This window comes from Terrapene carolina, unplaced genomic scaffold, assembly GCF_002925995.2.
Source record: "Terrapene carolina triunguis isolate 2854851 unplaced genomic scaffold, T_m_triunguis-2.0 Scaffold714, whole genome shotgun sequence".
NCBI lineage: Eukaryota > Metazoa > Chordata > Testudines > Emydidae > Terrapene > Terrapene triunguis.
In genome coordinates this window covers 7,650,066-7,673,400 of record NW_020665065.1, presented here as the reverse complement: position 1 = coordinate 7,673,400, position 23,335 = coordinate 7,650,066, and the positions used below count along the sequence as shown (strand labels likewise).

At 49.1% G+C, this 23,335-nt stretch overlaps 1 protein-coding gene across 3 annotated transcripts in view; it reads right to left on the bottom strand.

Annotated features, from left to right (window-relative positions):
* The window catches only part of ACAP3 (ArfGAP with coiled-coil, ankyrin repeat and PH domains 3), a 163,063-nt gene that overhangs the window by 36,622 nt on the left and 103,106 nt on the right, over positions 1–23,335 (bottom strand). For all 3 annotated transcript variants that reach the window (XM_026659946.1, XM_026659947.1, XM_026659948.1), the window contains exons 6-10: positions 23,057–23,240; positions 18,491–18,535; positions 17,424–17,519; positions 16,577–16,651; positions 12,466–12,477 (exon numbers count right to left, since the gene is read on the bottom strand). In XM_026659946.1, the coding sequence (XP_026515731.1) occupies positions 12,466–12,477; positions 16,577–16,651; positions 17,424–17,519; positions 18,491–18,535; positions 23,057–23,240 (412 nt within the window). The remainder of the gene's footprint in view (positions 1–12,465; positions 12,478–16,576; positions 16,652–17,423; positions 17,520–18,490; positions 18,536–23,056; positions 23,241–23,335) is intronic.

Here is a 23,335-nt window from a genome sequence, read left to right as displayed (position 1 = left end):
GTTAAGTTATTCTGTGTAACTGGGAATTGCCTGCCCTGGATGAGCCCATGATCAGAGCAAACATGAGCTCGTCACCATGTAGCTGGGGACAGGGTCAATGGATGGTGTTTTCAGGAGGGAGGAAGGAAATCACCAATCCTGTTTCCAGTTAGTGCATTCCACACACCAGCCCCGATCTTTACTTATTCACCTGGCAAACAGACTGCCAGTCACATCTTTACCTATCTATCACCCTGATAGCTGACTTACTGAGTTTGGTATTGCTGTGCCCGACAGATTTCATGCATTGTGGTAGCACGTGAGCAGGGTAAAGGGCTCCAGTAACTGTTCCCAGAAAATCCTCATGGAATTCTGCTACCAGTGGAGGGCAGTATCTCCTGCCCGATGGAAACCAGGTCACGGAGCCTGAATTACTTTCCAACCTAACCTGCAGTACTAGGAAGTCTGTTCTTTCCGCAAGCTGCCTTCATCATTATATAGTACTCTGCAGCCAACTCCTGCTGGTATAACATGATCCCGAGAAAGGTAAAAGACAATCCAATGGCTGGAAGTTAAAGCTAGACAAATTCAGACTAGGCATAAGGCATACATTTTTAATGGTGAGAGTAATTCACCATTGGAACAATATGCCAAGGGCCATGGTGGATTCTCCATCACTGGCTATTTTTAAATCAAGATGGGATTTTTTCTAAAAGCGCTGCTCTAGGAATTATTTGGGGGAAGCTCTCTGGCCTGTGTTATACAGGGGGTCAGACTAGATGATCACAATGGTCCCCTCTAGCCTTGGGATCTGTGAATTTATGCTCTTGAGCATAAATATTTCTCTCCACTCTGCTAGATTCAGAGGCCCAGCCGCACCACAGTAAAAAGCATCATCATTAACTTAAGTGCCTTTACCAGCCCAGCGCATGGAGACTCTAGTGATGCTGTGTTGCTAGGCAACACGCACTTCAGTCTCATTAGGATGAGTTATTTCCATGTTCGGAGATGCCAGCTTGCCAGGGAGATATCATAATAAGAATAATACTAGTGGAGAAGGAGGAGATATAATGGGAGAAGACTGAGTCATTTCTTGAAAAGGCAGCGTGACGCCCAATTAGCCAGGAGAGGCTACGCTGTAAGGCTCCCACTTAAAGGGGGTCCACTCGGCCCCAAATTTACTTGCCATAAAGGGGGGGGGGGTGAAGCCCATGTGGTCCCCTTTGTGGATGCTTTTGATGTAGCATTACAAAAAAAGGCAGAAGGGATTCTGATCCCACTTCCATCCACAGCCAAATCTATTGGCTGCAGTGGAATTACTCCGGAAAGACACTTGTGTAAATGAAGTCAGAATCTGGCCTGTTTGTTTTAGTGGAAACACTGTGAGCCACCAAACAATGTCTTCTTTCAAAAATGCATGACAAGGCTAGGGCATGAGATTTCCAGTGGTCAACATTCAAAGTCAACATTTGCCAACTGATACCATACACCTACCACAGGTATTTCCTGTTTTAGTTAAAGGGGGATCTGGGGGCTCTCAGGTTCCACAGAGTGGAAACTACTGATAAATACGCTTTAACTTTGACAACTGTGTTGTACCCGACTTTAGGGAAGAGGTATAATTTGGGATCTAAATATGTTAATCAGGCTTCTTCAGCTGTCCCAAAACAAAAACACGCTTATTACAACAAGGAGAGAATTTTGCTGACGAATGCAAGAAGGACAGATGGGCCATATGCATCCACTAAAAATCAATGGAGTGACATCAGTGGAGTGAATTCAGCCCTGCATGTTTGTATTTTATTACACTTTTCCCAATTTTGATTGGCTAAACATGGTTCATGTGATTCCCCTTCTCCCCATTATAATTTCACAGGATTGTCTGGAAAAAAATCAGGTGACAAGTGAACTGTATTGAGACTTCAAAAACAAGGGCGACAGCACCTGGAGAACTTCCTGGCCTTTCAAAAACCTCTATTTGGCCAATCTTATCTTTAAAAAGAGAGAGTGTGTGTAGCTAGAGAGATAGATAGTGCCTAGCACAATGGGGTTCTGGTCCATGGTAGAGGTTCCTAGGTGCTACCACAGTACAAATAAATACTATTACTATATACACACGCAACCTACATATATTACTAATAGGAAATTGAGATCCACCTTGATTGGTGTTGGAAGCTGGCTCCTCTAAAAAGCACACAGCTGGAAAAAAATGATATTTGGGTGCATTACTTGAACACTACTTTCTCTTTTCTAATCCACCACCTTTTAGGGGGGAGGGGTGTCAGAAAAAGGCCCTGGACCAAACTGTGGTCTCAGTTACTCCGGTGTAATTCCCAAGTAACTCCTTTGACGTCAAAAGAATTATGCTCGGGTAACCGAGAGCAAAATGTGGGCCCTAGAGCTCTAAGCTGGATTTGTGAAGTAGGTCCAAGTATAGGAAGATCCTGTGTGTGTCTTATCCTTGGGAACGTACCCATGCAGATACTTAGAGGGGGAATGCATTTTGTTCAATCACAGTGGACTAGAGGGAGGTGGTTGGGGCCGTCACTACAGAATACTGCAGTATCTAAAAACAAATGAAATCAGAGAAAGGGGAGATAAGGGAAAAATCCAGCATTCCCCCTCCCTCCACCGAAAAATGAGATTTGTTTCCCCTTTCCCACTGAGACCAAATAAGAAATGTATGGAGATGGCTTGAGGCTGAACAGCAAATAAGGCAGGATTCAAGTCAGTTTCATGTCCCTGCCATTCACAGCTTGCATCCTAGAGGATTGACTGCTATGGGCCTGGGGAGACTGTATGCTCAGGTCCATTCAGAGAGATGCACAGAGGCAGCATTACCCTTTGTCTTAAGGAGAGATTTAACTCTTCTGGTTCCAGACTGAGAAGCGTGGCCTGGGCAATGCTGCAGTGTCTAAGCCCTGTGTAAATCTGCAGGGCCAGGTCTCTGCTCCGCACTCCTTTCTTAATAAATACTAATCACCGCATAGTTAATTAAAATTAAAAACCCTACAGTTAAAATCAGCCAGGATGCTGTGGCTTACAAAACTGATTCCTGTGCACGTATCTCCACATTCCCAGCCCACATAAAGATGTTTCCTCCCCTGGCATGTTGGCCACTGAAAAGAGAGGGAGCAAAGAAGGGTGTTCTGGAGGGGGAGCTGCTGGAATACCAGCCATCTGGCGAAATGTCATTCCCAGACCCCTGCCCTCGGATTCTTGATTCGTTATAGCCACTGGCATTGGAAGCTCTTCCCGGCATCTGAAGAAATAGTGCTGCAACCTATGTTCAAATAACATCAGGGTGCGGCCACTGATAGATACAGCGAATGTGCGAAAACAGTACTGTCTCACCCGACACACCTGCCCCCTTTCTGCACGTGTCTGGCTCACATCTGCTCACTTCACGGACTCAAGGAAGCTCTTAATCCTGTTAGCCCTGCAGAGCGGTTCAAAGAGCCCAGGGAGACCGAGCACAATTCTGTGCCTGCCCCACACACATCCCCATCATCAGCCGAGCCTCAGTTAAGTCCCTGCGGCTGACCCTTTATTAGAAAGGATGCCATGAACCCAGCTGGACTCTCCAACCGCAGGTGGAGTGAGAAAAAAATCACCTTTCTGCCTTGTAAGCCAAGTAACTGTCCTGGGTCTACTCACACTCGTCAAGGCTTGATGGAACAAGACAAGGGGCTCCCGCTCTCGCTCAGGCTCCTGCTGTTGTGTCATCTCTTACACGTAACTGCACGTTATGGTCGGAGACTCGGCTTCGATTTTAATAAACTGCCTTTTGTCAGACCCTTAGCATCCCTGCAGTGTAAGAGCGCAGGGTAACGCTGGTTTTGGTTTTAGTTCCATTTAGCTCTATCGATCTATCTCGTGGCCTTGTGGAGCGAACACCGGCCTAGGGCTCAGGACAGCTGGACTCTAGTCCTGACTCTGCCATAGGCCAGCTGGGGGACCTTGGGCAAATCGCTTTGCCGCTCTGTGCCTCAGTTTCTCCATATGTAAAAGGAGAATAATGATTCTGAGCTCCTTTGTAAATGCTTTGAGATCTACTGATTAAGCGCTCACTACTATTATTAATCTAGCCATCCATGTGTTTTACACCATATTCATCACTGGAGAATGGGTGCCTACCACCATTATGAAATGACAAATGCATGCTGGGATTGTGTTCTGAATGGCATCTGGCTACAACTGTCCACGCAACAGTGAGCTAGCCACAGCGGTGACGCGTTGGTGCACACAATGTTAAAATAAACGAGCCACCCTCTGAAACAAGAAATAAGATCTGCCAAAAGTCCGGCAATCCCTCCATCATCTGTTCTCTTTTCTTTCATGCAGTTTCGATAAATCACATCGATCCTACCCCTTTGTGCCCCTTCTTCCTGCCCCATGGCTTTGAATTTACACCCAAGGCTGCCTGGGAACGGAGAGCCTTTTAGAAATGACATCACAATGGTTTCCATGGGAACGCATTGAATGCCACTGAAGCAACGACAATGAGGTAACAAATTCCAAGAGAGGGATGTGAAAAAGGCCTAGACATGGATACTTTCAAACTGGCGAATGGAAAGGAGGAAAAAACCAACACAGACACTATCTCGTACAAAGGGGCATTGAAAAAAAAATGTCAAAGGTTCTTTCGAGGACTGGCCCTTTAAGAAGCCGCTTGTCTATCTCCACGAGACAGCCACGGCGACTCCTGGCGCTGGCTGTGGCCGAGGAGCTTGTCCAATTTTTTATGCAGCGCCAGCCATGCATGCAGGGAAGGAGACTGATCAAATTAAATAAACTTCCCGATAAAGTGAACAGCTGTAACAGGAAAAGCGGAGACGCGCCCCAGTCCCCAGGACCATTGGAAGGTTTTCTTCAAAGGACAGAGCCCTGCCCACTAGCCTTTGGAAACTCCGTGCCCTGTGTAGTTGGGGACTCTTGCGTCTATCCCCTTAACATAGGTCTAACACTGTCCTGAAAGGGGTGACACATGCAAGAGTGGAGATGTGTAGGCTGGAATCTTCATTAAAGTACTGCACTCCGCTGCAACTACATTCCCCACTAAGGCCATGGTATCCAAGCTGCTATGTATGGCCCTTCTCAGATCAATTCTAATAACCAATATGCTTTCCTGCTTTGTATTGCACAGCTGGCAATATACTGCTATGGTTTCGTATACATCCTGTTTATTAGCAAATCCCTTTGCTTATGCTATTTCTGATGAATAGCAATTAGAATAATAGAAAATGCATGCAGGTATATGTACAGTCTGCACGTGCATTGCCTCAGAAGGGACAAAATGGTTTTATGCAAAATTGCTTTCTCAATTAGCAAAGCATTCAGTTATTCTCTTATATCAATCGTCACTATTTAACAATTATATAGACTGTAATGCACACACAAAAACGTGTGTATATAATGTATACCATATTAAAATAAATACTACATGAGACCAGTTTGTCTATGTACTTTGTGTGTGTGTGTGTGTGTGTGCGTGTATCTATCTATCTATCTATAATGTGTGTGTGGATATATGCATATGGACTGTTCAGATACATATATTTTGCATATAAATGCACTCACATTTTATATATGAACAGAAGAATATAAGTACATACTCTACTAGTGCATGTGAATATTAAAGCACTTTCTATACATGATGACTTACACATCTCTGTGTGTAGACTGTGTATACACTGTGACCCCATGTGCACACACAGGTTCTACACACACATTGCCATACATTGTGCACAAACACACATTTGATGGCTAGATCCGGAAGAATCCTATTTACAGCCCTTTTGTTTCTCTCATTGTCTTATGATAACTGATGGCCCTGCTCTCGGCTTGCCAGGGAGAAGATGCTCAGGGATCGTTCTCCGCTTTTATGTCACAGCAACAGAACTCAACAAATCCGTCCTATCAAATAATAAACCAGAACGAACTTGTCCGTCACATCAGCAAGGAGGGAGACCTGGTCCTGCATGACCCTCTAAGTTCTCCTGCACCCAAATGGAGCGTGCCCCCTAAACTTCCTACCCCAGCCAAGCACCCCCATAAGAAAAGCTCCTTACCAGAAGGTACTCAAGTCTGCCAAAAATCTTCATGCTGCCCGTTGCGGGAACGAGTTCTGCTGATCTAGTCAAGCGAGCAGGGAGCTTCTGTGCACGCCTCTCCTCTCAATTGCTCTCTAGAGCAGCATCTCTGCGAGGCGCCGTGGGATGGGAGGGAAGGCAAGATCTTCCCCCCACCTACTCCTCCTCACCCCTCCCACTCCTTTTTGGGTGGCTGCGAGCACCGCCGTTTGCTCCTGTCAAAGCAGGGACGCTGTGCGAAGGAAGCGTGCCAGACTCTAGGGACCACCTGCCTGCCCCCTCCTCCTGCCTCCCATTCACCATCAATCAGCTTAGAGCAAGGGCTAATTATCATACAGCTGTCACCATAGGACAGAGGGGCGTGGGAGCAGCGAGCAAAGCCAGAGCAAAGTTGACAGGAGGATGCTCCACTGAAGCCCCTTGACCTCAGCCGAGTGGATCTTCAAGGGATTGGCATGCTTTTGGCAGGAGCTACTTCCTATTGAGACCCCCGCCTAAGGAAAACGGAGCCCCCCATTGGCTGACAAAGCCACACATGCTCCGTTGGGGCTGCTGCGTGTCGGCGTGATCTAAGAGCCATATGGCCGACTGGTTTATTAGTTACCGTTGCTACTAAATCAGGCAGACGGCGCTGCCCTAACATTCACCGCTCTCTTCCCACACACGTGCACAAAGCCGTGCGCCAGGCCTGGAGAAGAATCAATGGGCTCCAAAGGAACTTCTCCTTTTCTTCAATTGGCTGGTAAATTTGGGTGCAATGGAAGGGCTCGGCAAGGCCAGGAAGTGGGAGAGAGGACGAACTCCCAGTTAAAGCACATAACGAGTCAAGAATCCTGGGATCTATTCATCACTCAGCCTCAGACTCACTGTACTTCAGGCAGGTCAATCTGTGCCTCAGTTTCCCCGGCGGTAAATTGGAGATGGCAATAACTCTTCCCTGCTACACAGGGGGGTGGCAAGGCTGCAGGGTGGTTTGAGATCCCCTGGAGGGCACTAGAGAAGGGCCAGGTATTACTTAATCATTATTATTATTATTTATTAACTCCAGCTGTGACCAGATATGACTTGCAGCCTCCCCTCAATCAGCTCAGCCAGTGCACCTTAGTCTATACCCTAGGCCTCTCCTGCGTATAGACTGCTCATCACGTCAAAGCAAGGGCCAGTGTGCCAAGCTTTCCTATTTAGCAGGGGCAGTCCCTGATTATTAGCTTAAACGTTACCCCTTTTCTCCTCTGTCCTCCAGAAAGCTGTCACAGGCCCATGCATTTCAATGGCGTTTCAAGAGGCATCCCTTTATTTTTCTCCCCTAACTGTCCCTTTCTGCACCTTTCAAATGTCAGCCAGTGTGTGTGTCCATTCTGCGTTGTTGGGGCTAGCAGGAAACCCACAAACTCATTTCACTTGTGGCTTAAGACAAATTTGAACTCACATCTCCAGAGGAGCCATGCCATAGCAGGAACACAATGTGTCTCTGCAGTCACCTTTTAAATACCGCGTAACTTTCCCCCACACGTACATGGCTGTGCACACAGTAAATGCAGATTGATCCAGCAGCTTCATGTTAAAATCGTGTCCTCTCGCTTTTCCCAGCTGGCAGGAGAGTTTAGAAAGGTTTGCTCCAAACCATAACAATTCAGCCCCCCCCCACCCCGCTCCAATTTTATTGGCGTGCCCTCTGTTTAAGCACTACTTGTTTTCATGTAGAGTGTGAAACAGCAAATGGAACTCCTCAGAGTTGTAGGGCTAGCGGGCAAGGAGGACAAAGGGGGCAGTGGTTAAGATAACAAAGGCAGCTTGAAATGATTGCTGCACTGGGAATACGCACAAAAGGTGACAGATGCCCCTAAGACAGCAGGGGCCGAGGGAGGGATGAGAAAAGGACACTTGAATAACAGTGTGAAGGAAAATAATCCAGCTACACTTCAAGTTTTTCTCCCTTGCAGAATTTTTTCTGCTTTATTTAAAAAACAAACAAACAAGCAACCAACCAACCCTCAATCCAAATCGCAGCTTCTCCTAGCTAACGGGTTTCGAAGGGCCTGCCTGCGTTCCACCCCTCGCAAACCTGACAAGGGGTAATTCAATTAGCAAGACACCATCATAAGAGTCATCATCAGGGCAGGACCCACAAAGCAATATTTCAAATTGGAGTCAGTGCCATGTTGTTTGGGGAGACACTGTGATGGGGCAAAATATATTCCTGCCTATCTTCTCCCAGGGAAAAGGCAGTTGTGGGTCCCTGTAACTCAGCAGGAGAGTGGGGATGAAGTGGGGTGAAATCTTTATCTTACAATGACTATGGTCCAGTGGCATTGCTGCAGTGTCAGAGGCTGTTATGTATGCGATCGTATTTCCCCTTGATTCCACGCCTAACCCGCGAATGCAGTGTCCAGTAGGATATGCTGAGAGACAAAGAAGTAACAACCTCCTCGAATGAGACCAGTTTTCATCCAGCAATAGCAGAGCTCTCTACAAACGTGGGTATCACTGTCTCCATTTCACAGACAGAGAAACTGAGGCACCGATCTGGCCAAGTGATTTGCCCAGGATACAGCAATGAGCGGCAGAACTGGGAGTCAAACCCCTTTCTCTTGAAGTCCTGGTCCCACACTCTATTTGCTGGACCATGCTGTTTCCTGCTCTACTCCACAGAGATCACAGAGCACATAATATGGAGCAGACTAATCTCACCTGACCCTGTTATCTGGACATCCCCTATTCCCCACCCCCTCACAAAGCCAATTCAACCTGCTTATCTGCAGCCTCCCTGCTGCCTCCAGAGAGACACTGGCTCCTTTAGCCAGCCAGGGCACACGCTCTCCAGGCATTGCTGACTTTGAAAACAAAATTCCTGTCTGGCTCTAACAAGCAATGGTCTGGGGGTCACTGGATCCAGGGCTTTGATTTGACCCTACTGCAGCTGGAAGCGAAATGCTTCCAGCCCTGCACTCGACTATGGCTGTCTAACTTTCCCAAGGCCACTGGTCATATACATGGGGAGCCAAGGCCATGGGGCACTCTGTTCCTAAGGATCCCCATCTGGTATAATTGCTCTGCTTTCTCCGCGTCTGATCCCGAGTCATTCCTCAGCTCTTCCCGGCCAGTCTGGTTAGTAGAGCAGCTTTGTGTGAAATGGCTGGTTTTAAATGCATTGCATTAGAGAGACCCTTCCCTGCTCTCTCCGATGAAGTCATCACTCCCGTTTAATCCCTCCAGGGCGCCAGGAGGCTCACAAATGGATTTCTTTCCCTCCCCGCAGGGCAATCAGGCTAAGAGAGCATCTGCACACACAGGAAACGCTTGTCAGTAGCCTTCCAATTCGGTTACACTTTCATTTCATGAGGCATGACATTCCCCTGAGAGAGCATTAAAAAAAGAAAGTGCCATGAAAGCACTGCTCAATTTTTCCCTGCAGAGGAACGTTGATCTGCATGAGAGCCTAGATACATGTGAACTTATCAATGAATTCTGTGCCCAGCACAGCTGCTTTCTCTCTGCCTCCTGTGTTTCTTCACTTAGCTCCTGAATGTCTGGTTTGTCCGCGGCTCTTGCGCATCGCCTCTTATTTCGCCACAGCGCATGAGATGCTAAGTGGATTCCAGGTCCAACTCTAAACTGTACAGTGCGGCTTGTCAGCGATTCTGAGGAGTGGCCCAGATGGGACGAATATCCCTGGCATGTTTTTCTCATGTCGCGTTTTTTAAAAAGAAAAACAAAGCAGGGCTGGACTAAGGTTATAATCCTCAGGCCTGGCATTCCAACACCCCAGCCTTCAGGAGTGCTGCTGAGAATCAGTCTGGCTCTTTATAAAGAAAGCAAAATTGGCGTCTGGATCCAGACTGGGATTTTGAAACCTCCTAACATCTGGGGGAGTTCAGGATCTGGAGTTGTAGCTTGGACCAATCACAATTAAAAGGCAGGCACAGCCGGATTTCATCACACAGCAACATGGAATTAAACACATTTCACCCAGGCAAATCCATCTCTCTGGTGTGGGTTTGGGTGGGAGTTTCACACCTTTGCAGGTCTAATTTCAGAGTCAGGTTTCAGCAACCCCCCAAACCTGGGCTTTGCCTGGTTTCAGGTTGAAATGAGACAGAAGCTGGAGCTGCACATTTTAAATCCAGTCCCCAACTTTCCTGGGAGTCGGGACATGTTTGGATCTGGGGTTTTGGTTCAGCCCATTAGAGTGAAGGGCTCAGCTGAGTGCCTGGATCTGAGGCTTCTAATTTGGATGCTTCTAAATTTTATCTGTGCATGACCTGGTTTTTCTCCTAGTGGTTTGTGTTACCTGTTGTCCTATCTTCTGCTGGTGCTAAAGGACTCCTGGTGGGGTGTAGCTTGTGGGGTTCTTAGCTATCGGCCTGGAGAGAATGACAAGCTCTCATAGGCCATCAGCCAACAAGCGTCCCAGTGAAAGCCTACACAAGTTGGAAACCGCACAGTGGATTAAATCGAGTTCTCAGACTCTCTCCCTCTCTCAGGATTTTGCCTTTGCTTTGCTATTCAGCAGTTCAATTGGAGATTATCTCACTTTGAAGCCATTTACCTAATCTCATCAGAAAAGGGTCCTAATTCCATGGCCTCACTGTTGTCATCTCCTGCGGGGAAGGACCTAAACGGATCAGAATATAAAAGCCTCAATAGCTCATCTGTCTACACCCAGGAGATAGAATGAGCTGCTGTCAAATGGACTGGACACCTCAGACTGCAGACAGCAGGACACACTCTCTGCCATGAGTGAAGCCTGAGCAACAGGAGACACAGCGTCTAGGACTGAGTAGCCTCCGCACAGCAGTGGACTTTCACTCTCAGCTCCATACAGCAGAGGTAGGGATCCCACGGCTTAGCTTACGCGGATCTGATTGAGATGTAGGGCTTGTACCTTCATGTCCTTCCTGGCTAGCAAGCTGAGCTGTGCCCTGGCAGTGCATAATTAAACCTCTATAACATATGGACACACATTGGTAACAAACCAAAGAGGATCCCATCAGACATCCTCCCCAAGTACCTTAATGCTTGGTTGAAGGGAAAGGGAGCAGGTATTGAAGAACAGCTGAGCTCCAAGAAGACAGGCAGCAGATTAACTAGCTCCTGTCTCCCAGGCTGTCCCATCTGGCGGTTTGCAGAACAGTTCCTGACCCGTGTCAATAAAGCTAAAGTAAACAGGTTTATGCAATGGAGCTACGGTGCAGCAGCTGTGGCTAAGTGATCAGTGGAGCAGGGAGAAGGGGGAAAGACTCTGTTTATCATTCTGTCAATTCACAGTCGATTCAGCAATCTGTTGAATTCCACGCCTGAGAGTGTTCTACTCGGTGGGAATAACATATATAGCCATGGCTGCACTTCAGCTGACAAATCCAGCGCCTGCTTAGCCTCCGGTTTGCCACCCAGAAACACATGGCAAGGTGAAATGCACAGGAGGAAGTGTCCATGGTGCTGAGAAACAGCAACCCAAGCCAGCGTTAGCAGCGCATGGCCCAGTCTACTTGCTCCTTTATTCCGTGCGCCTAACATTCCATGCTCACCGAAGCCAGGGACAGAGGAGCGTTGGTTGGACCCAAGAAGAGCGTGGGTATGCGCTGGGCAAGCTTTGCCCACGCAGCTCCACCCCAGTCCTCAGACCCACCACCCACCATTCCAGTCCTAAGGAGCCTTGCAGCTCTGGCAATGCACCTCATTGCTCAGTTATAAAAGCCCCTGTTATTCCAGACCCACAGCTCTGCCAATGCAGCTTATTCCTGACCTGCAGCACTCCCTCTTCTGCTGTCCTGGGCCCTTTCATGGCACTGCCAATGCACCTTTTGCCAGAATTTTGTAAAGTACTTAGGTGCCTGCAGATGGGGACAGGCACCTAGAGAGGTTTTCAAAAGCATATAGGATTTCAATGGGAGTTAGGCACCAAGGACCTATTGAAAACCCAACTAGGTGCCTACTTGCATCTTCGGGCACATGGATACTTTCAAAAATCTGGCCCATCCATCTTCAATTGCAGAATTTCTTGCTATTCTACTTCCACTGCTCGGTCAACACACTTCAGTCCCAATCCACGGAACCCCTGCAGTTCCAGAACTGGGCCTCTCTTGAGTCAAGACTGCCAGTCATCTAGGATATTGCATGGCAGTTTTGTTATGTGAAGGAAAATCTACTAGGGATTAGGATGAAACCACCAAACTTACTTGCAATTGTGTTTGGGAATTAGTTCTCCAGAGAGGACAGGCTAGTGCACTAAAGGATCCAGCCAGGATCTAATCCCATTGCCAGTGTAGATCTAAAAGCAGGGCTCACTGGAGATCAAGTGTAGTCAAGTGCAACTCCTTCGAAGAAACTTAGCTCACAAAAGGGAAGAACCAATCTCTCAAAAGACACCACACAGAACTGTGGCTGTACTCACCTGCAGGAGAGTCTGGAGGGGGCACATCAGCGATGGGTGATGAGAGAGAAAAGAAGAAAAAAAGGCACATTACTTAACATTCCCCTAATGATCAAGTGCAAAATCAATCCCCAGCGAAGCTTCGCAAGGCTTAGCAACCATGTTTTCCAGATCCACCGGCAGGCTCAGAATTATCCATGCAATTTCTGTGCCCCTCCAAATCTTGTATTTCTGCATGCAAGCAGTAGCTGCATACTGGGGTCAGCTAGCCAAACATCTCAATGCCTGATGTGCATGGCAAATCTGACACTGTGGGCTCGTGGGAATGTGTGTGTGTAGTTCTGGGTTTTCAAACTGAGAAGACAGCACTGTGGCTGCTTTCTAAACTTGTTCCTGAACGTCCAGCAATAGCACAAGGGAACAGCATTTTATTTGGTCTTCCACAGCTGTACAGAGTGACGAGTTAGATGCTGTCAGTGCGGCAACTGGTATATACTCTGCAACAGGCCATGTTAGAATCTGTGTCAGCAAAGGAGGGGACGTCGGGGCTGGACACCTGGGTTATCCCTTACCATTTACAAGCATTGCAATGGGATCTTTAATTTCTGCCAAAGAAGACCTCAGTTTAGCATCTCATCCCTGATCATGCAGACCTACACCCTTCCCCTACTACTGCACTGGGAGTTCGTTATCCAGCTCTGGGGGTTAGCTTTGAATCAGTCTGTGGGCCCAGAGTCAAGAACTCATTCAACTGCAACACCCAGAGCCCCACCCTCAGCTGCTGGACAGCTCCCCTGAAGCAAATAGAGGTATGTCAATTTAACCAGCAGAGGGTTTGCCCCCTATCCCCAAGACTCCAGTTGTGAAACTCTGGTTTTGGTGTCAACGGAAGCAGAATGTGGCACACCTTTGTCACTAGGTGTCATGCCAAGGCAGGGTAGTGACATACTGGCTTCACTGGCCAAATGCATTGACTCCAGCGGAGCAGATTTGGGCTCCGCATCTTTTTAAGTGCATGGTGCACGTGAATCCTTTCCAGTCAGTCCTGCTCCGGGACGGTGAGAAACGCAACATGCCTCTCTATGCAGAGCCTGGACTCTGCTTTGGCAGTGAAATGCTGGAATCCATCTCCTCCTCCCCAGCGGCCGCCGTCAGACGACCAAACTGCCCTCTCCCATCCCGGCCTGTCAATCCACTTCCTCGCCCATGAGTACAAAATCAATATTGGGCTTTGCCTGGGTCTCAGCTGGGCACTTCCTTTCAGACATCCACAGGACATGCAAGCTAAGCAACCTACTTAGGCCCCAGGGAAGAGAGATTTAAGCAGACTCCACTGACCTCCCTCCCGCAACTCAGCAAGATTCTTAGTCTTAATATTCCATGGGAAACTGCAGCTTTGTCATACAAAAAGATCCTAAGGTGTTTCTACAAGGATCCAGTAGCCCTGCTAGCTGGGGATGGGCCCAAACTCCATATCTGCCCTGTTTCTCAGAGGTACTTTTGACACAGGTAACACAGGTGGCATAATTGTTTCTGAAGCCATGCCCTGTAGGACTGTGCTCTTAGCATAGCTTAGAAGCTAAAGAAGGATCATCCGAGGGAGATGTCCAAGGAAAACACAGGAAGTGGTGTTGGTAATTCACTCTGCCCTGTTCATCAGTACTGAACCACTGCTCCCACAGAGATCTAAGGGGATCTACACTGCGTGCCATGGGCCGTTGATCCAGCCACAGGCATTCTTTCCTTTGGCTTGTTAGTAGATGAAGGGATGTCAACTTACTCATCATCGACATCGCTTTTGTGACGTGAATTTTTTTTCTTTTCCATTGGGAAAAATGGTTCGTATAACTGGTCATGCGTAAGATTAGTGGCCGTAAAATCAAGGTTCTACTGGAGCACCAAAATTTCCCCCAAAAGATTCTTCTTTCACGGGTGAAATTACCCACCCCACAGCTGCCTTCTTGATGGAGAAGGAAAATCTATTCTTTGGGCTCATCGGAGGGGAGGCTTCCTTTAAGTAATAATGGTCACGGCACAAGGCATATTCCAGGGGTTAGTAACTGGCTGGTGCCGTCTAGTGTTTAGAGCCAGAGGGATCAAGAGACTTGATAGCCTGGGAAGTAGACATCTCTTCAGGAGCACCATGGGCCATGGTCATTATTGCGAATATAAACCAGGCAGGAGACAATCAAGTGAAAACACTATTAACAATTCCTTTGTTACGGGCAAACAACTTGCAGACAAGGGAAAAAATGTTTGTGAATAAATCATGGTGAAAAAGAGATCAGGCCTAATTTATTTGATGGATATTCTTTGACCATCTATAGAACGGGGAAAATTTATTTACGAATAAGTGATTCGACAAGGAAGGGATAAAATTCCTTGGATAAACTCTTGGGGGCTGAGGCTCAAGGCTTGTCTAACAGCCCTGTAGTTCAGACTGCAGGGTGTGACCTGCTGCGCACACCAAAGGGCTGCGTTGTAACTCCCCTCCCTGCCCGTAGACGGTGCTAGTGTGAACTAAAATGTACCAAGTTCATGTTAACATAGCGCCAGCCCAAGCCCAGACGTATACACAGTGCGAGCCCAAGACTGGAGACCGGGGCTCTGAGACTCGCTCCGGGTTTCTGCTTGCCATGTAGACGCACCCTCGGTGCATGACCTTGGGGAAGTCACTTCACCTCTCTGTATTTCAGGTTTCCTAGCTTCAGAATTGGATGACTAGTATTGATGTCTCAGAGAGGCTTTGTCAGGAGTAACTTATTAATGTTTGTGAAGCCCTTGGAGATCCTCAGACAGAGGGTGCTAGGAAAGGGCAGAATGTGACTCCTTAAAGAAGAAAGAGGATCCTTCTTTATATCTAATAATGCCCATGCTGAAGGGACATCCATCGATCCCCATATGTACCCCTCAGTCTGCTCACCTACCCATCCCCAGACATTATCTATCTATCTATCTAATCATGTAGCGAAAGGCAGTTTGGTTTCTCCACCACCTGTACCTATCTATTGGAGCTCAGTTTAAATAGCTTTGCTCTGCCCCTGCGGGGAGGGTCGCAGGGCTCTCTGATCAGAAAGCAGGCAGGGCCTCTTGTACCCTGGTAGCTGGGAATTCATTCTGTGGGAGGGAAGAGAGATGTGGGGAAGACAGGCGCATTTCCCAGCTCCCTCCACTTCTCCTCACAACCCATTAACCTAACTCGGGGTGGGGGGGGGTGATCTCCATGTGAATGAAGAAACGGCCCTTCAGCCAGCCCAGCCCCCAGGGAACAAATGGCTCCATCCGTCTGCTGGCTGAGTTAAAAGGGGGCGCTGACCATCTGGTGGAGCTGGGCAGTCAGGCGTGCTGCTGCCGCCTCCTGGGGAAAGGTGGAGGGGAAGCTGGCTGGACACATGTGCGAGCAGACAGACAAGTTTCGGGAGGGATGTGCTGCCACCATAGCAGCTGCAGACGCTGGGGCTCGCCAGACGCTTTGTCCGGCTTGTGAGGGCAGGGATGGGAGAAGGGAAAAGGGAGGGAATGGATGAGACGAGGGAGGGAGAATGGGAGAGCCGCTGGGCTGCTCTAACTGCTTCCCCAGCCAAACCTGGCTTCCCAGAGTAATGTCCCGGCCTTACATGACACTGTTTTCATGTATGGACTCATGACAATAACATGCTCTGGGAACTGCCCCCTATGTGCGAGAACCTCACAGGGCTTCACAGGCATTAACCAATTAAGCCTCACAACCACCTAGGGAGGCAGAAAAGCATCACACAGAGGGTGAAACTGAGGTCCAAGGAGGTTTAATATTTGCCCAGGGGTAGAGTGGGCCCAGAACCCAGGAGTCCTGACTCCTGATCACTCCGGCTCTAGACACTAGACGGCACTCCCATTCTGTAAACCAGAATAGTGCTAGCTGGGAAGGGACTCCCCTGCAGCTGCATCCAAACCCAGCTCCGGCAAACGACGGCGGAAAGGTTTCACTGCCGCATGGCGTGTAACCCAGCTGCAGGGCCATTACAGTCCCACCGCTAGCTTCTCCCACAGCAGTCCCCTTGCTGGGAGGCTGAGGTGCTGCTAACCACTCCGCTCTCCTGGCTAATGGAGAGTGATGTCCTCTCATGCCAGCCCGCAGCCCCCGGGGACTCACCCTCTGCTGTATCAGGGCATGCTTGTGCTCCATCTCCCTCTTCTCCACGGCCGAGTCGATCACCAGCTGGTCCAGCTGAAGACAGGGAGGAGAAAACCCGAGGGAAAATTCAGCGAGATGGTTCCCATTACTGTGCCCCCAGCCATCTCTCCTGCTTGCCATTCTCTGGGCTCACGCCAGTCTTGCCAATGGCCTACGTCCTGGGGAGGGATGCGAGTTTCCCCGGGTCCAGTGAGGCTGCGTTTGGGTGGGCGCTGCGGGCTGGTGCGGCAGCCAGCTTTCCACCGCTGGGACCTCCTCCCAGAGCTTGGGATTTGGGGTGATGCTTTGTCACCGCCCTGGTTACGGGGAGCTCCTTAGACCAAAGCACAGAGACGATCCTGAGGCACATCGCTATGAGCTTGCGCGCTCCTGTCTGCACGGCCTGGGCATGCCCACCACCCTGTGAACTCCCAACTCCTTCCCCAGCATGCACTGGGCTCAGTATAAGACTAGGGCTAGAATCTGGTTAGGAATCTGGAGGGAATGTCTCCCGCCCAGGCCCTAAACTTCAGCAAGAAAGATGCAATACAAAAAACAAACAACCCAGGATGCCTTGTGTCTGGGAGGGCTGCCCAGCCCCAGATGGACCGTAGGAGTTCTTGCTTGGTCCAGTGAGCAGGAGATGCCCAGGAAGAGCCAACTTGTCTAATTATGGCTGAGTTCCCGAATCCCCATGCCGGCCATGTTCCTGGCAAAGGCAGGTTCTGGAACATTCCCGTCCTGATGCTCAAGGCTTTCACGGCAAAGGGATCACTGCAGGGAAATGGCAAACAGAACCAAGCATCCCCTCACCCCAACCCCTCACCTCAGTGGCCAGCTTCTTCATGTAGGGATCAAGTTCATGAAGGAGGCTGTAGCCCTGCTGGAAAAAGGTGTACTGGGCGTGCATGAAGGACAGCATCTGGGGATGGGAAACAAGGCACACGGTCAGAACAGGAGCGGAGCCATTGGGAGGGGAGGGGAGATTATGCAGGGCACTCATACACCCCAGTAGAATATCAGCCTCAGTGCTGGCCTAAGAAAACAGCCTGAGCAGACACAATCCTCTCTAAAAGAGCTCTCTCGGAGCCCCTCCCTCTGCCAGGGCCAAATGAATCCCCCGCGTCACTCCAATACCTTCTGTTGGGTGACATCGCGGACAGCGCTAGCCTGGGGGAGCTCTCCTCCATGCTGATGATGGCGAAGGAGCGACCCACCTCACAGAACAACATGCTCTTGTGACTGACCAGGCCCTGGGTTGGGACTCAGGAGAGCTAAGTTCTATTTCTGGCTCTGCCACTGGCTCCTTGTCTGACCCTGGACCAGTCACTCGATTTCTCTCTGCCTCTGTAAAATGGGAATAAGAATACGGCTCTACCTCTGAGGGGTGCTCTGAGGCCACACGCACCATCTAGGTGCTCATATGCTATGGGGATGGTGGCCATATATGTACCTAGGTAGAGCATATCGTTTCTAGACCGTGCATATCTCCTTCTCAGGCTCAGCAACATCACCTCTCTGCAGACATCAACACATCCTCTTTTCCCACCTTCTCTCTCTCTTCCTCTGTGGCCCCCCTCCATTCCTCCTGCCTCTAATCTTACTAAGCTTGCAGGTATCCCCCCCCATCCCTCCCCACATAGTGACTGTCTTTTCCACCGTGTCACTGTCACTCCTCTCTGACAGCCCTCGCCCTTCCAGAGCCCCGAGGGATTGTTTGTTTCTTTGTGGTGCGCTATTGTTCCAGAACCCCGCAGCCCACATTGGCCTTCCTGCCTGCGTCTCAGTGCTGGGGACGTGGGTGGATGTGTATCCGCCTGGGCGAAATGGAGCATGCGGCACTGCAGTGTACTAAGTCTGGGGACAGCAGGGAAAATTGAATGGCGCCCTTACCGCGTCCAATATTTCAAACTTCTTCTTGGCTTGGAGGACATTGATCTGTAAGGGAATCAAGACAAGAAACTCAGCAGCGGCAGCCCATGGGCTAGACATAGCAAGCAGCACCCATTGCAACACCCCTAAGCAGGTGGCGGCAGTTGGCGTCTGACGGGCCCACTCGGAGATGTAGAGATTTCTGGGTAAGGGCCAGTGTGTACAAATTAAAGTCCCTGGGTAACATTTTCGGACGTAGGCTCCTAAGGGACCTAGGTGCATTTGAAGATGCTGCCCCCTTGGTGTTACTGCAGATCATCGGACTAGCTAGGCTGGCCCCAGGAGACTGTTCAGTACTTGGTGCCCGTGATGTCGATGCACCTTTAAAATCTGGTGGGCCACTGCTTTGCTTCCTCCTAGCAGCTCGATCGAGTGGTGTCAGTGCCGCATGTGTTGGCTCAGGGCTACGCGTTCGCCATCGCTCAACTGGCCAAGTAACCAGCACCCACGGTGCCTGCACTGGGACCTTGTTGCTAAAATAACACATTGTGATTGACAAAGGAAACCAGATCAGTGACTTTAGCGCTCAGGAAGGGCTGACAGCCCTGGACACCGAAGTTATCTTCAGAGCACAGGCAGCTGCCGTGCAAACTTCCCCTGCGCGGCCCCCCGTCTGCCTCTCATCTCCTGTGATGTGTGGTCACCTCGAAGGATGAAAGAAGGGGCCTTCAGTCACATTCAGTCCTTGGACGAGCACCACATTTCCATGGTCAGAGAAGCACGACAGCACCATCTAGTGAGGCTGGGAGGGTCTTGCTCTGAAATGTATTCTGCAGCTGTTGGAATGCCTCTCTGCAAAACACAGGCAGTGTTGGTGCGAAAGCACCTCGGTTCTTGTGCTCCTTCCGCAGGTGCTGAGCCGTGCGGTTGGAAAGCACATTCCAACATCTCTCAGCCTGCTACGTGCTACTCGGACCAGGAAAATCCCAGCTTTAATCCCCGTTATAAAAGACAGGGCATGATGCAGCAGGTCCCTGTGCTGTCCTTTTATTTCTGGAGACCTGCCATATGTCACCAATACAGAGAGTTTGGTGGGCTCTCATCTTAATCCCTAATTAATTGAATCGCAAAATCACAGCACCTTTTGAAGCAATAAGCAGCTTTTGCCCAGGAAAGGCACAAGGACCAGAATAGTAGCGGATGCTTGGTGAACCGGCTGCAAGGTAAAGCCAGCCTAGCAGCTGTGTCTAGCTCTATTAGTGAGCACTAGTGGTTCACAAGATAACAGATGCCAAAATCAGGTAGGTGAGACTGTTGCAAAGCTGTTTGGTTGGTGAACCAGTGCAACCGCGCTCAGGACCAGTAAATTCTTGTCAGCTCAGGTCATGGACCACAGGTCAGGAGATGAAAAATGCTTCTGAGATTTATAAAACATGAAAGGGAAATGAAAAGTAAGAGGCTGCAGAAGAGAGAGTGATGCCTTAAAAATAAAAAATGAATAGCATGCAGTTACATAATACCTTTCCATGGATCCCATGAGCAAGTCTGGGAAGCTTTACAAGTGCTGTAATTAGCACTAAAGAGCCTGTCAAATGTAGCAGAAGATTTCTATGGGGCTTCAGCTGTCAGTGTCACGAACAATATGTTACCATGACAGCTGCAAAACAGGTCCCGGTGTGTTAGTATCTCATTTATAAATGTGGCACCAATTAGCTCCAACGATGCTGCACTTGGAGTAGCTGAGACTAGAGTTGAGAGAAAGTTACAGCAAACGCTTTCCTGGATCAGGGACCGAGGGTTCTGTTCTCCCCCATGTCCGAGCTATGCTGGGCGCAGGAGATGGCGTGTGTCTGTGTTTGGCAGAACCTGCCTCCCGATTCTTCCTCAGCCGTGTCCCATCTTCTGCTACAGCTATCCAGAGGGCTTTATACCAGCGAGTATCATGTAGAGGAACTCAGCTCAGAAACACCCCCAGCCTGCCCCACAACCTTCCCCCTCCTCCCTTCCACAGCCAGGATGGGGATAGCGGATGGATGGGAGCCAAATAGGGGGTTCCACTCCACAAGGGAAACTCCATGGCCATTTACAATCAGAATCCAGCCTCTATGCACCGCCTGAGGAATGCAAAGGTGCCGGATCACATGGGAGAATCTGGTCCTAAATTGCAATTCTCTGGGTCTGAGCCCCTTTTGGATTCTTTTTTTGTTGTTGTTGCAAATATTCATAAAAGCAAAGTTCCTTCATGCAAATTTCGGGCCTGTGACCAAAGTCTGTTTCGTGATGAATGGAAATTAGTTTTGGGTGGAAGCGGGAGGGACAGGCTTCCTGCTTTTCCAAGGTTGCCGGTCCAGGAAATGAGCGCTGTGTCTTTGCAGCTCTGGTCTGGTGTTGGCAGAAGTACCAGGCCGTAAAGAGGAAGATATGCCAATCATGGCCTTGCTAGGACCGTTTCCTGGCATCTGCATGAGGCCAAAAGGTGTCTTTTTGCCAGAACTCTTTCTCTCACCATGGAGGCTTCTGTTAATTGTTTGGTCTTATCTAGACAACCAGCCACTAGATGGCATGCCTAGGCCACACAAATGCATACTGGTAAAAACAAATTAATCTGGCAGTTAAAAAATGCCCAGTTACTTCAAGTAACTGATTCGTGCAATCCAATTTGGGGAGGGGGGGGTGAGGGGGAGGGACTTTGGCAGATTTGCACAGTAGTTAACTAATTTAACTCCAACTTTCCTTGATCATCTCACTGACAGATATTTGGCTGCTGTGCTAAGTCAGAGAGCTGAGAGGCTGGAATCTGCTTTTCCCCAAGGCTCATCACATCCTTGGGCAAGGTGAGAGGCACATTAGCAAAAAAATGCTGGGCCAGAGTCTGCATTATAGGCCAACCCCTTTATGTCATCTGAGCAAGACTCCTCTTGTTTCCGAGACGTTTGAAATAGGGAAGGGGAATTGTGTGAAGGGGACAGAGATTTGTAAAACTGCTGCACTTAGGATGCAGATTTAAGTTGTGTCAAGGGCCCCTAGCGTGTTCATATAAATAAATAAAATACCAAGCCTTTCCCATCTCTAACATCTCTGAGCCTAAAGAGATGCAAAGAGATCCTGCCCCAGTTCCTCTGTCTGTGTCTTTTTGGGTGCATGGCTCTAGATCGTCCCCCCCAGCAGGGCTAGCAGAGAAATCCCACTGGATCGGCCTATGGCATTAGTGGAGCTTTCTACCTTTGTCAGCATTGGATATTGGCCTACAACACAGGAACTTCTTTCCCTAGTGACCTTGCCAGCAACCACAGCTGAATTTATCTTTAAATCCCAGAAGCCAAAGAGCTACAATCCCTCAAGGTTAGCAAAGCACCCATGACTTACAAATTAAAGGGACAGCATCCCCTTTCCACCCACTGCTGATTCTCAGCAATCAGTAGGATGTGACATCATAGACTATCTCGTGATAAGACAGAAGGTGCTTGCAGATGGTCCCAATTTGGTGCTGCAGGGAACGAGGGCTAGTGGAGTGACACATGGATCAATATTTGCACTGAATTTGTTCAGTTATTAAACCCATTGCCTGGAAGGAGGAACCTGAAGTCAGCTAATAAAATCTGCAAATGAGACAACAAAAGCTTTGGCGGAGGGCAAGGGGTAATTATGGGGGCAAAAACCATGTTCTTTGAGGAGACTGTAATGCTAAAAGGAGCTTCAATCAAGGGAATTAGTTTAATTTTTCTTTATGAGAAATGATTGTGACATATACCATTTCAGCTAGGGTGTGGTTTTTCAAGCAATGTGTATACACACATGTGTGTGCATGCACAAAGGTATATGCAAACACGCACACATGTGCCCAGAGGTTTTCCTTAAGGAAACTCTCTGTAGGAGGAATGGGCTGTGACTCACAATCAGAACATGGGGGAGAAAAGCACTCAGAGGCATTATCTCGCTTTCTTACTTTGGCTGATTGCACAATGCCATCTTCTAAGCCCTACTGGAGAGATCTGCAGATCAGAGAGGCAGAGACTTCTGAGAGAAACCGGCTCTCCCTTAGGCGTTGTCTATCCTGGGAATTTGCCAAGCAATCGATGTCAGTTAGAGAGATAGCAACCTCACCAGTGGAACTTACCCCACCTTCAAGCAGGGGTAAAGTAGGCATTTGATATGGACAGGCTGGGGTATGCCAAGTAAAGGGTGGTCAGGGCAGATCTGGGATCTAGGGCAAATTGTGGCTTTCCTGGTTATCCTTGGGGTTGCAGCAGCCTGGCTACCCCACGGCTGAAATTGGGGCAAACCTTCAGTACACAAATGGCCTTTCGTTCCAGGTCTGCTCCAAACACCTTTGACCGGGTCTCGCCAGACTATGCATTGGCTTTTAAGAACTTCCCAGGGATTCTCTGCCATGTGAGGCAGCAGGTTAAGTGCTGGATAATTTCACAGTCAGATGCCATTTAAAACCCAGATGTCAGATCCTCCTTTCTCACCTCCACCCACCCACTGGCTCCTCTACTCTCGGCTGATGGATAATCAGCATTTATCCTGGGCTCACCTGTTTCTATGACAGGACGACAGGATGGAGCTGGTAGGCCAGAACCTCACCTGTAACACGTAGTCCAGGGCCAGGTGTCGGAAGCACTTCCTGGTGATGGTCAAAGTGCCCGTCGCTTCCTCCACCTCGTGGGGCTTGTGCCGCGGGGCCTGCGCGTTCTTCACCAGAGAGATCTCCATGTCCTCGCGCACCTTGTCAAACTGTTTCTTCGTCTCCTTGAACTTCCGGACGTCACTGGAACCCAAAGCGGACGACCACCATTACAGGGCAGCCAGGACCACCAGGGAATCAGCATTGGAACGCAGCAGGGATCCCGGTGGCGTATGATC